General features: G+C 44.4%; 1 protein-coding gene across 3 annotated transcripts in view; it reads right to left on the bottom strand.

Annotated features, from left to right (window-relative positions):
- Positions 1 to 13,146, bottom strand: part of ARL1 (ADP ribosylation factor like GTPase 1) — a 33,288-nt gene that overhangs the window by 11,672 nt on the left and 8,470 nt on the right. For all 3 annotated transcript variants that reach the window (XM_033951941.1, XM_033951942.1, XM_033951940.1), the window contains exons 2-4: positions 9,302 to 9,439; positions 7,641 to 7,722; positions 2,162 to 2,273 (exon numbers count right to left, since the gene is read on the bottom strand). In XM_033951941.1, coding sequence (XP_033807832.1) covers positions 2,162 to 2,273; positions 7,641 to 7,722; positions 9,302 to 9,439 — 332 coding nt within the window. The remainder of the gene's footprint in view (positions 1 to 2,161; positions 2,274 to 7,640; positions 7,723 to 9,301; positions 9,440 to 13,146) is intronic.

The following is a 13,146-nucleotide window of genomic DNA, read 5'->3' as shown; positions in this document are numbered from 1 at the left end:
GGTGTCAGGTCAGCGTTTATCGGCTCTTCCTGATGTGATTCGGTTTCTGCGGGCGGCCAAGTTGCTTAGGCCTCCCCTACGGCCCTCGGTTCCCTCTTGGGATCTTAATCTGGTTCTCTCTGTTTTGGTGCGCCCGCCTTTCGAGCCCTTGGACGACTGTTCTTTGAAGGACCTTACTTTGAAGGCGGTCTTTTTGGTGGCCATTACTTCTGCTAGGCGTATTTCTGAGCTGCAGGCTTTCTCTTGTAGGGCTCCCTTCTTGGAGTTGTCTAGGGAGCGGGTCGTCTTGCGGCCTGTTCCTTCCTTTCTGCCGAAGGTTGTTTCTCCTTTTCATGTCAATCAATCGGTGGTTCTCCCGGTCTTGGGTGGTCGGGAGGGCTCTTCTGAGCAACGGCAGCTGCGCAAGTTGGATGTCGGTCGGGTCCTTCGCTCTGATGTGCAGCGGACCCAGGAATTCCGGAAGTCCGATCATCTCTTTGTCCTCCTGGCTGGTCCTCGTCGGGGAGCTGGCGCTTCTAAGGCTACTATTGCGCGCTGGATCAAGGAGACGATTGCTTCCGCTTATCTTCTGAAACAGCAGCCTGTTCCGGAGTTTCTCAAGGCTCATTCCACTCGGGGTCAGGCGGCTTCTTGGGCTGAGTCGTCGCTCGTGCCTCCGGTGGATATTTGTAAGGCTGCGGTTTGGTCCTCCTTGTATTCTTTTGTTAGACATTATCGGGTAGATGTTCAGGCGCGTCGGGACGCGGTGTTCGGTGAGCGTGTTCTGGTATCGGCCCTTCGGGGGTCCCGCCCGTGAGAGGGACTGCTTTGGTACGTCCCATTCGTAAAGTTAACCTCTACTGGTCTGGAGAGTGCTAAAGAAGGAGAAATTAGGTTCTTACCTGCTAATTTACTTTCTTTTAGCTTCTCCAGACCAGTAGAGGTCCCCACCCTGTCTGTTGTTGTTGTTGTTGTTGGGGCTGTTTTCGCGGGCAGTTTTTGTTTTTTGCTGCGGGTTTCTAGTATTTTTCTAGGGCCGGGGAGAATTAAAGAACAGCGGCTGTGGCTCGGCTGGCTTAGCTGGCGAGCTGTGGGGACATTTTCCTTCGGGTATTTCTCCTCTGCATTTTCCAACAGCATTTGGGTATGTTATTTGTTACTCCTGTTCGGAGTATTGTTTTCTTCCTGTTTTCCAGTTCTTGGTTCTGCTTGGCTATTCGGCAGACTGAGGGAAATAGAGAAGGGAGGATAGTATATACTGTCCCAAAGTTTTGTTTTCAGTCTCCACCTGCTGGTCATGATTAGATATATACCCATTCGTAAAGTTAACCTCTACTGGTCTGGAGAAGCTAAAAGAAAGTAAATTAGCAGGTAAGAACCTAATTTCTCCTTTTTCCACCCCCAAAAAGGGGGTGGAAAAGTGGGTGAGTCTTATGGATCGAATACACCTCCCCCCCCCCCCAAGCGTTCTGTTGCTGCTCATCACCCTCTTACCCGCTCACCGCTGCAGGAAAGGAAGGGAAGGTCCGGCAACGTGCAATCGGGCCCACAAGTTTTCCCCCGACATCAATTCTGATATTGAAGAGAAGGTCTGGCCAGCCAATCGCTGGCCCGGATTCAGACGTCAGAATTGACGTCAGGGGAAGGCTTGTGGACCCAATTGCACGCCACCGGCCCTTCCCTTCGTAGAGTTGAGGCAGCACTAGGCGAGCGGCGGACCAGGGAGGAGGAATCGGCGCGGCAGGGAGGAAGGCAGGTAGGCTTCGTTGTAGGAGGGAGGAAGGCCAAAGGCTGGAAGGCAGTGAGGGGGAGGGGGCATGAACTCGGGACATAGGAGGGAGGGAGGGAATAGAAAGAGACAATTGTTGGGCCTGATGAAGGAAGGAAAAAAAGAAGGAACTATCTAGTGCAACTAGAAATCACCAGACAACAAAGGTAGGAATTCAATTTACTGATCAAAATCTGTCTGCTGCAGTATATTTGTCTATTTTTCTAGCGGTTTTCTGGGTTCAGAATATTTTTTCTTGGGTTTTCCTCCTCTAGGGTGCCAATTATGGAGCAAAAAATACGGTAACTGCTTCTTTTTTAGAATTTACAACCATTCTGTGCTTTGGAGAAAAATCATTTTTTTAATAACTACACATACAGTTATAAAGAATGTGCACATTCTTATTTTTCATACCTCCAACATAGCTACTAATTCTGACTTTGAAATTCCAATTCTGTCACGGTCACAGCTGTCCACAACATAAATGACTGCATCTGTGTTGGAATAATAGCAGCGCCAGTATGGTCTGGAACAAAACAGAGCAGGATGTATCTAAACCAGTAAGTTACGTCAGTAAGAGATAAATATTCTTTAACACAATTTCAACAAAAACTCTACCTCCAAAAGGTTACTACAGAAATCATATTCTTAAGCTCACACACCATAGTGTGTAAAATTATGTAAATGGCATCTAAAAAGATAGGCGCCTATCGCCTGTCAATTAGAGAGTTGCGCGGGGACAGAAATCCCAAACGTCCCTACCCGTCCCCGCCAAAGTCCCCCCCGTCCCCACGAGGAATCCCCTCCGTCCCCGCTCGTCCCTATAAACTTCAGAAGTAGTTATTTCATTTAATTATGCTACTGAATTAAAGGCTCTGGTAGAAACCCATTTACAAATAAGCAAAAAGACTTTATTAATTTGGAAATATTAATTGGGAAGAATACATATTTTGTAAACGGGTTTCTACCAGAGCCTCTAATGTTTATAAATTTTTATCAACACAACTAATATACTACTTTATCCTGGTTTCTGCATTCCTCATTTTCTCATTCAATTCCTTCCATCCACTGTCTCTCTTCCTTTTGCGTCTTCCATTTGCTCTGTTACTGTGCCGCTCCCTTTTCCCCCCCTTCCAAATTGGTCTGGCACCCATCTTCTTCCCTCCGCTCCCCCCATAGTCTGGCATCTCTGTCTTCTTCCCTGCCAGCGTCTTCTCCCCCCTCTGTCTTCCACATGTGCTTTCAGTGTCCTTCTCCCCCCTCTGTCTTCCCCATGTCCTTTCAGCGTCCTTCTCCCTCTCTGTCTTCCCCATGGCCTTTCAGCGTCCTTCTCCCCCCCCCCATCTTCCCCATGTCCTGTCAGCGTCCTTCTCCCCCTTCTGTCTTCCACAAGTGCTTTCAGTGTCCTTTTCCCCCCCCCCCCCCGTCTTCCCCATGGCCTTTCAGCATCCTTCTCCCCCTCCTTCTCTCCCGCCCCGGGTGCAGCACAGCCGGCCAGGTCCCCTTACTTTTGTGGCGCTTCCCCGACCGACCGACCGACAACAGCCCCGGTCCGACAAACCTCCCTGCCCTTAACCGCGAATCTAAATTACCTTCTTACAGCTGCTGTAGAAGGTAATTTAGATTCGCGGTTAAGGGCAGGGAGGTTTGTCGGACCGGGGCTGTTGTCTGTCGGTCAGTCGGGGAAGCGCCACAAAAGTAAGGGGACCTGGCCGGCTGTGCTGCACCCGGGGCGGACCGCCCCCTCCCTTGGTAGCCACTCGAGCCGTGAGGCTACTCTCCTTCTCCCTACCTGCCCTGCCTGCAGCACAGAGCCGAACGCAAGTCTTCCCGACGTCAGCACTGACGTCGGGAAGACTTCCGTTCGGCTCTGTGCTGCAAGCAGAGCAGGTGGGGAGAATAAGAGCCGCGCGACTGAGTACATCCAGCCCTGTAGGAACCCCGCGACCCTCGGAGGCATCCCCACGGGATTCCCGTGACCCTAGGGGGCGTCCCCACCGGATCCCCGTGACCCAAAGGGGGAACCCGCGGGATGCCCGTCGTCCCCGTGCAGCTCTCTACTGTCAATCACAGGTGCCATTTACAGAATCGCACCTACTGGCACCTGTAATATAGACCAGGGTTTTAAAGGCCTACAATATAAGTCCATTAGATAATCACCTAGCAGTGGCTAGGTCCTTCTCCAACCCTAAATACACTACTTTGGCAATAGGCACTTATCTTTTGTAGAATAATCCCTAAGAAGATAGGCACCTATCGCCCAATTAATTTTTATTTTTTCAATTATGAGCTTGTTAAAGCCATAATTATAAGCTTGTTAAAAGCCAATTTACTAATTAACCTCCCCCCCACCCATTTTACAAAATCATTCAGCATGCTGGCCGACACTAAAAACCTCAGATACAGCCAGAGCTAGAACATAAGCGTTGTTATTCTGGGACAGACCGAAGATCTTTCAAGCCTAGTATCCTGTTTCTAACAATGGCCAACCCAGGTCACAAGTACCTGGCAAGTACCCAAGCAGTAAAACAAATTTTATGCTGCTTATCCTAGGAATAGTGGATTTCCCCAAGCCATCTCAATGGCTTATGGACTTATGGATTTTCTGATAAGGGTCATTATTTGTTGGGTTTGTCAGCTGAGGTAAGAAAACAGCCCTAGTTTCACAGGGAGAGATTTCACATACACTTCAACAGCCGCAAATGCGATGTAAGGCCTTTCTTGATGTTCGAGTAAGGGCACAGGTCATAGCCTCCAATTTTGTGTTACAATTTCCCTGTATACGTATTATTGTTTATAAAGGTAAACAATTTCAATTTTTTGACCCTAAACAACTAGAAGATTTTCTGAGAGGTAAGGAAGAAATTAAGGTAATTGTATAAGCTCATATGTTCACTGTTTGACTGGCTGATGAGGGTGTTTGGGGGTGACCTTTTCAATTTATTATTCTTAGTCTAATTTGATTTAGGATTTTCTTAATTCTTGGATCATATTGCCTATGATTGTGGATGAAGAAAGTATATCTATTTCTATTATTTAATCACTAGTCTTTAAGCCCGTTACATTAATGGGTGCTAGAATATTAATGTGTGTGTGTATTTGTTTCTTTCTCTCTCTCTCTCCTTAGCCTGTTTCTGTATTTCTTTCTTTCTGTCTTTCTTTTTCCTCGGCAGTCCACCACCACCCCTTGCCTGCTCCCCCTGTCCATTCTCCCTTCCTTTTTCTTCCCCTGTGTCCACCACCACCCCTTCACTGGTCCCCTTATCCAGCAGCAGCCCTTCTCCCTTTGTTTTAACTCCCCCCCTGTCCAGCAGCACCTTTTTCTTGCTTCCCCTGTCCAGCAGTAGGCCTCCCTTCCTTTTTTTGCCCCCCCCCCCCGTCCATCAGCACCTCTTTTCTGTTCCCCCTGTCCAGCAGTAGGCCTCCCTTCCTTTTTTTGCCCCCCCTGTCCCTCCCCCGTCCATCAGCACCTCTTCCCCTGTCCAGCAGTACCTCTTTTCTGTTCCCCCTGTCCAGCAATAGGCCTCCCTTCCTTTCCCCCCCATCTATCAGCACCTCTTCCCATGTCCAGCAGCAACCCTTACCTCCACCGACATCTGCCTAAAGCCGCCGCGGCCTGAAGACACCGACAGCCTCTGCAGCCTGCTCCCACTCCTTCCTCGCCGTCCGTCCGTCCCCCCCCCCCCCCCCCGGGAAGCTTTGTTTCCGGCTTCGGCAGCCTCCTGTCTGCGGGCCGGCCGCCCGCACCGCAGCTCCTCTCTCTCGATATCCGCCTGGTGCGGTTCGAGAGAGGAGCCGCGGCGGGTGAGAAGATCCTGGCAGGTGCGCCTGTGCCCCCCCTTCCCCTCCGAATCAGCGGCAGACTGCAAACCGCCAAATGCTCCACAGTCGCGCGCCTCCAGCCCCTGCATGCGCCCTGAGGTTTAGAATGTTGCCACAGAAGCACACCTCAGGGCGCCAGCGCTCACAAATTTTCAAGAGCGCATGCGCCTCTAGCATTTTATTATTATTGATTCTTTCTTCTTTCCTTTTTTCTGTTTTTGCTCTGTATCCCATAATTATGGTATTGTATGTTTGAAAAACTGAATAAATATCATTTTAAAAAATGACTGCACAAGAAATTGGTTCATAGTAGAATAAGACTAGCACAATCAGGATATAAACTCAGATGTTAAGTTAAAAGGTGAAGGTATTTCACTGTATACAAATGCCAAGCCACAAATGATTTACAGGGGTTGCCACTTGCATAGCAGGATTTGAACTCAGGTTGTGGGCACAGTAGGCAAGTGACCAGATCATCTGCACCATGAGGCCTCCTCACACAGTATAAGGAAAGGGGTTGGAACTTGATATACTGCTTTTTCTGTATGTAGTTACAATCAAAGTGGTTTACATATTTTAGACAGGTACCTATTTGTACCTGGGGCAATAAAGTGTTAAGTGATTTGCCCAGAGTCACAAGAAGCTGCAGTGGGATTTGAACTCACAACCTCAGGGTGCTGAGGCCGCTGCTCTAACTACTAGGCCACTCCTCTAAAAACAAACATGCAAAGGATGGTACTGCAGCCCTGTGATTAAAAACTAAGGAAAACAGTTATGGTGATTTTCAAGCAAATCCTAGAAAAATGTGTCTACATCTGAAAGGCAGTGCACACAAGACAGGGTCTAGTCACTGGAATGCTACCTAGGCTACTGTTTAGAAACCAGTTTAGTTTACTCAATTTAGTTTGGAATTCTCATGCTTCCAGGTAGATTTTCTGGGTCACCAGGCTGTGCAGTGGTATAAAACTATTAATGAATTGGTTAAGAAAAAACCTAAAAATGGTCTTGGGGATATTTGGAGCATTGAGATTAAGCATCAGATTTCAGCTTCTCAATGGCCATAAATTTGGTCTTGGAGGATAAGAACATAAAATAAGAACATAAGCAGTGCCTCTGCCGGGTCAGACCAGAGGTCCATCCCGCCCAGCAGTCCGCCCCCGTGGCGGCCCAACAGGTCATGACCTGCCTTAATCACCAGAAGGGGCCCCCTTGCCCCCTAGGTTTCTCATCGAAGTCCTATCTTCCCATCAATGTCCTAACCCTCCGGCCTTGCACCATAGGATGTACAATGTCTGCATCTATGAGACAAACATGGTTTTTTCTTTTGCATAGAACATTTTGGACCCCAGTTAGATTACAGAAGTTGAATAGTTCAAAGTCTAATAGATGCTGGCATAGTAATCTTGGAATAGGGACTTTAGATCATCTTTTGTTTTATTGTCCCTATATTTTAACCTTTTGGAATTCCATCTGGGATCAAGTAAATTGTTTACTGGAAAATCATGTAGCACTTTCTTATGATATAGTATTATTTGGAACAGCTATGAGAAAAAAAAGTCAGATATCATCATTTAACAATAAATTTTTATTAATCATGACTGGAGTCGCTATTCAACATATCACCAACAATTGGAAGGATTGCAGTAAACTTAATTTCACCTTTTGGTGAAACTCATTATGTCATATGTTCAAAATGGAAAGATCAATAGCTGTACAAAATGGAAATGATAAGACCTTTTCTAAAATATGGGGGCCATTGACATCTTTTTGTGATGATTAAACACCAGTTAGTCTATTGAAATATACACCATGAATAATAGAGAGGGGGAAGGGTTCTTATTTTATTATGTATACTATTAATAATAATGGGAAGGGGTGGGTGGGTGGGTTATGGGTTTATATATATATACAATTGTTGTTTTCAAAAATATGTATGATTTTAATTTGTACACTTGTTGAAAGATTAATAATGAATAAAGATTTACAAAAAAAAAAAAAAAAAGAAACCAGTTGCTGTACAAGGCAAACCAATATTATGATTAAAGTGTATTCAAACGTTAATTATTATTACCTGATACTTGTCTGACCCCCAAGGTCCCACACCTGAAATTTAAGGTTCTTGTATGTTACTGTCTCAACATTGAAACCAATAGCTGAAAAAAAAGAAGAAAATATTCAATATTTTGAGCAAATGCAAACAAATTAATTTAGAGTTTAAGATAGCAGCATCTCAACAGTAGTATGGCATGATTATTTTTTGGGGAGAGGGGGGTCCCTTGTTATTTACTGATAAAAAATTGAACAACAGTTTTAGCTCTTTTCTTCCAAGAATTCATAGGCTGGGCAGGCCAAACACTAGAGGAGGTGGTATTGGCATACTTTAACCAGTCCTCAATGAGCAAACACGGTCACAGCCCAGTCGGGTTTTCAAGATGTTTACAATGAATATGCATCTATTTGCTTTGTGAACATCCTGAAAACCCAACTTGGTTGTGGCCCTTGAGGACCATGTTTGTCCACCCCTGCTCCAAAGTCACCCATGGTTGCTCACCCCTGCTTTAGAGGATTTTCTTTGAATTATGCATACGTCAGTGTACTATACAGTAAGACACTATATTAATTCTGGCAACAATAAACTGATGCAACCAGGTACACTATATGAAGTCCAAACATTTTTTTTTTTTTTTTTTAAAGCTAGGCACATTTATTTATTTCGATTTCTAGCCCATTCTCCCAGAAGCTCAGAACAGGTTACAAGTAGACATTCACAATCATTTGAAAACAGACTAGTCATGACAACAAACAGGTTACAGTAGACAACAGAGCTTATTCTAGAGACCAGACTGGTCATAGCGAAGAGTACTAGGAGAAGTATATTGAGGAGGCAGTTTTTAATGGCCCGATTGGTGGAAGAGGAAGCTCTGCGGAAGGTCATTAGTGAGTCTAGCGACCTAATCTGTGTGGGTAGTCAGTTCCATATCTGAGGTAGGAAATGGCTGTAGGATCTTTTGTACGCCTTACTCATTCGGAGGGATCTCCCTGCGGGAATGCTGAGTCTTTATTCTGCTTTGGAGCGGAGGGGGCAGTTAGGGGTGTATAGGCGTAGCTTGGATGCTATGTAGGCTGGGAGTTTTTGGTAGAATCTCTTGTGTGTCATGACCAGGGCTTTGAAGATGCATCGCTTTTGGAAAGAGGATGCTTATTAACTAAAAGGAAACCAAATAAATAAAATTTGGGGAAAAAAGAAAGGTTCATACCTCAAAAACAAACATGCACCCACCTCTGGAGCAGATGAGCTGATAGCATGCAAGTTTCTCAAATTCAGGAGGGAAGAAAACAAACACAATTATGCTTAAGGTCCTTTTATGAACATGTATGATTGGGAGTAATTCAAGTTAGCTCAGTGGTTCTCAATCCAGTCAGATTTTCAGGATCCCTCACAATGAATAAGGATGAGATAATTTGCATACAATGGAGGTAGTACATGCACATTTATATTCAATGTGGGTATTCTGAAACTCTGGCTGGCTGGGTGTGTCCTAAGGACTGGATTGAGACCCTCTGAGTTAACTGAACATAGTCCAGGATATTATGACCGTTGTACTAGCTTTCAAACTCCCATGGTTCACAGTAGAATTGCAAATTGTACACTGTCTAAAAGCAACAGCACCACACTTTATTCACAAATGCAGAAGGCTGGATATAAGAAGTCACCTTTAAACCAGCACTTACTAGGAATTGTGGTAACAACTTCCCCAACCTGTAACCTATATAGAATTGTTGTTTTTCCTGCCCCATCCAATCCCAGGATCAAAATTCGCATCTCCCGTGTTCCAAATAAACTGGAAAAGATGCTGGAAAAGAAGCCACCTACAAATAAAGGAATCAGAAACAACACTGTAAGGGCGGTTCAATAAAATACAAACCAAAATACAGCATGCAAATGTGAAAAAAACAAACATTAAGCAAGCTCAGGAAAATATCTTACACTCAGGAATTTATACATCACAAGAAAAAAAAAAAAATGAAGGTTCAATATTTAGCAGCACTTATCTAGGTAGGAGCAGCTTCTCCCTGAATAAGTGCTGCTCACCAGAGCCATAGCTGGATTTTCAGCAACATTAGCCAAAATATTAATATCTTCTTATGTACTGTCTGCAAGCCCAAAGGTCATCAACATGGTATATATTCCACTGAATGGTGGGCCTTCCCCTTCCTAGTGTATTGTGGGATATACCGGGGAGAGGCCTCAGGCCCTGATTGATCCATGTGCTTAGGGCCCCTCCCATAGGAGGGGCCTTAGGTACCTGGGCCAACTGGAATCTTAGGCCTCTCTCCCAGTGCATTCTGTGATGCACTGGGACAGGCCTAGGACTCCGATTGGCCGGATCCCTTAGGCCTCCCTGTATGACTTCAAAGATCAACAAAAATTCACATACGACAGAAGTAATCTCTAGATGCAATACCACTCAATAGATCTTTGCAGTCCTACAAACAGAACACTACCTCCAGTCCCAAAAACAGTACTGCCTCAGAGAACTTACCATCTGGAAGAAATATTCAGAAACCCCCCTCTGGAAGAAATACTGTATTCAGAAACCCACGGGGGATGGAGAGAAGCTCTCATTGGACAAATCTACCAAATTCTTAACACACACATACAAGTATACCCCACCAACACCAACAAAAATGGTAAGGAGACATTGCCTAATGTCGACACAGGAACAATAGACAAGAATCTGGACTAATATTCATAGGACCTCTATCGTCACCTTTCACCTAGATACCCAAATCAAAATCCTCTTATCAAACCTACATTGCCCCCACATAGAAGGATAAGATCTGCACAGACCCTCCAGACAGCCTTAAGGAACATAAGAATAGCCTTACTGGGTCAGACCAAAGGACCATCAAGCCCAGTAGCCCGTTCTCATGGTGGTCAATCCAGGTCCCTAGTACCTGGCCAAAACCCAAAGATTAGCAACATTCCATGCTACCGATCCAGGGCAAGCAGTGGCTTCCCCCATGCCTTTCTCAATTACAAACTATAGACTTTCTCCAGGAAATTGTCCAAACCCTTCTTAAAACCAGCTATGCTATCCACTTTAACACAACCTCTGGCAACGCGTTCTCTGAGTGAAAAGATATTTCCTCCTATTGGTTTTAAAAGTATTTCCCTGTAACTTCATAGGGTGTCCCCTAGTCTTTGTAATTTTTGACAAAGTGAAAAATTGATGCACTTGTACACATTCTACTCCATTCAGGATTTTGTAGATTTCAATCATATCTCCCCTCAGCTGTCTCTTTTCCAAGCTGAAAAGCCCTAACCTTTTTAGTCTTTCCTCATACGAGAGGAATTCCATCCCTTTATCATCTTGGTCGCTCTTCTTTGAACCTTTTCTAGTGCCTCTATATCTTTCTTGAGATAAGACCAGAATTGAATGCAATACATTTCTCCCTCCGTATTGGCGATTTCCACAATCACGGTTTCGATTATTCACGGATTTTTTACTTCTGGCTCCTCCCACCCAAATTAGGTCATCCATGGTTGCAGAGAAAAATTTTGCCGTGTTTTTCCAAGCACCGATACATAGGGTGCACAGAGAAAATCACAAATTACCAGCCTCTTTTCAAGAATCAGTCAAAAGAGACCAAGTCACACACATTTGTGCTCTTCCCAGTCAGTACGAACGAGGTCTGGCATCTCTCGATCATTCTCAAACCCCACTGGTTTTACCTTCAAACTTGTCTCTGAGGTTGCCGGCAGTGGCGGTAGTTTACATGTGGTTACCTGCGGCGGCCCTGGAGCTTTCCCTCCACCCTGCCTTAAACAGGAAGTTGAGTCAAGATGGGAGGCGGAACGCGGCACAGGGAAAGTGGTTGCGTCAGAGAGGGAGTGGGATGAAGTAAGGTTGGAATAAGGTTGAACTATCAGAACACGAGATTGTTATTCGTGGTTTCACCAAATGCGGGAGGGTTTAAAAAAAAAAACTGCGAATAACATATGAAAAAGTTATTCGCGGTTTACCAGTATTCGCGGTCATGTTGATCACCTAACCCCCGTGAATACAGAGGGAGAAGTATACTCCAGGTGAAGTAGCACCATGGAATAATACAGAGGCATTATAACATTCTTAGTCTTGTTAACCATCCCTTTTTTAATAATTCCTAGTATCTTGCTTGCTTTTTTGGTCATCGCCACAAATTGGGCAGAAGGTTTCATCGTATTGTCTACGACACCCAGAAGCTGTCCAAATAAACAGCTATTTTGGGAGATGGTGTGAATGGACATCCCAATGAACTACACTTTGTTGCAACAGCTAAGATAACCTCTATCCTACTAGATAAAAGGGATAAAGACTTCATGCTTCCAGAAGCCAAAATGATGACTGCCATCACCTAGAGAGAAACCAGACCCCTCTCCATAGAGAAATGGAAATCAAAAGTCTGGCAAATCTTTAACTAGAATGGGGGCAGCAATATTGAAAGATAAAGAAGCGAAATTTTTTAAAAAATGGAAACTTCTGCAAATAATGGAAGAATGTAAAGACATAACAAAACCACCACAAGCACATGGCACAAATATCTAATATAAGATTTAAATACTCTCGCTTTTATTTGTAGCGTAACTGCACCATGGAGAACCAGCTTTGGATTTTCACTGCATCGGGAGATGCCCCTGAGGTTGCCCCTGACGAAGGTTACAAAATAGGGCTCTGTAGGGCAATCAGCTGGCACCCCGTACGAAAAAACAGCGGTTTGCAGATCGAGATAAGTTCCTGTCTTTTAGTAGCTTTATTAAGGGTCTAAAACTGACGGCTTAATATCTCAGGAGCTTTTCAAATGAATGTCATTTAGAAGCGTTATTAGATTATTCACTTTAATTCTCTTAATATATTATATAGACACCAGGGTTTTGGACGACTGATAGTTTTTGTAATAAACACAGTTTAAAAACAAAAAATAAGTTGAAAAGAACTTTTGTATCATGAATTATAGATTTTTAGATTAGCCCACAGGGTGTTTCAAAGTGATGTGAGTGGGTAATGTCTGCTAGGCACGTTTGTGCACTTGGCGGTATTGAACCCTGATGAACTCTGATAAATCTTCCACACGAGTTCCCACCTTGTAATACTCCAGTAACATCTTGTACAAGGGGTTCAGTCAGCCCGAAACCCTATAAGTGCCTGGAGAATAGAGAGCAGGTCTCATTTTGCAGTTCTAAGTTATTTTGACCCCTCTCACTTGGAGTAAGGCTCTTATAATCAGCACAAATATCTAACACTCATAAAACAGTACAATTTCACTCCACACATACAAAGAACACTTTATTATTTGCCTGATAAAGAACAAAACCAACAACAAAAAGTAAAATCTTCAGACCGAGAACCCTTAAATATCTCACAAATTTTAGAGACATCTGAGAAGGACTTAGCACTATCAGCCACTATGATTATTACCTTAGCCTTGCCAATTGATAAAACATGGTTGTTAAAACTTTACTTTAAAAATAGACAAAAAAGTTTTCTTGGTCACAAAATACAAATGTTTCCAGACTTGGCACGGGAGACGCAAAG

Source organism: Geotrypetes seraphini, chromosome 7, assembly GCF_902459505.1.
Source record: "Geotrypetes seraphini chromosome 7, aGeoSer1.1, whole genome shotgun sequence".
Classification (NCBI taxonomy): domain Eukaryota; kingdom Metazoa; phylum Chordata; class Amphibia; order Gymnophiona; family Dermophiidae; genus Geotrypetes; species Geotrypetes seraphini.
Note: the sequence above shows the minus strand (reverse complement) of the source record. Positions and strands in the feature narration are given on the sequence as shown.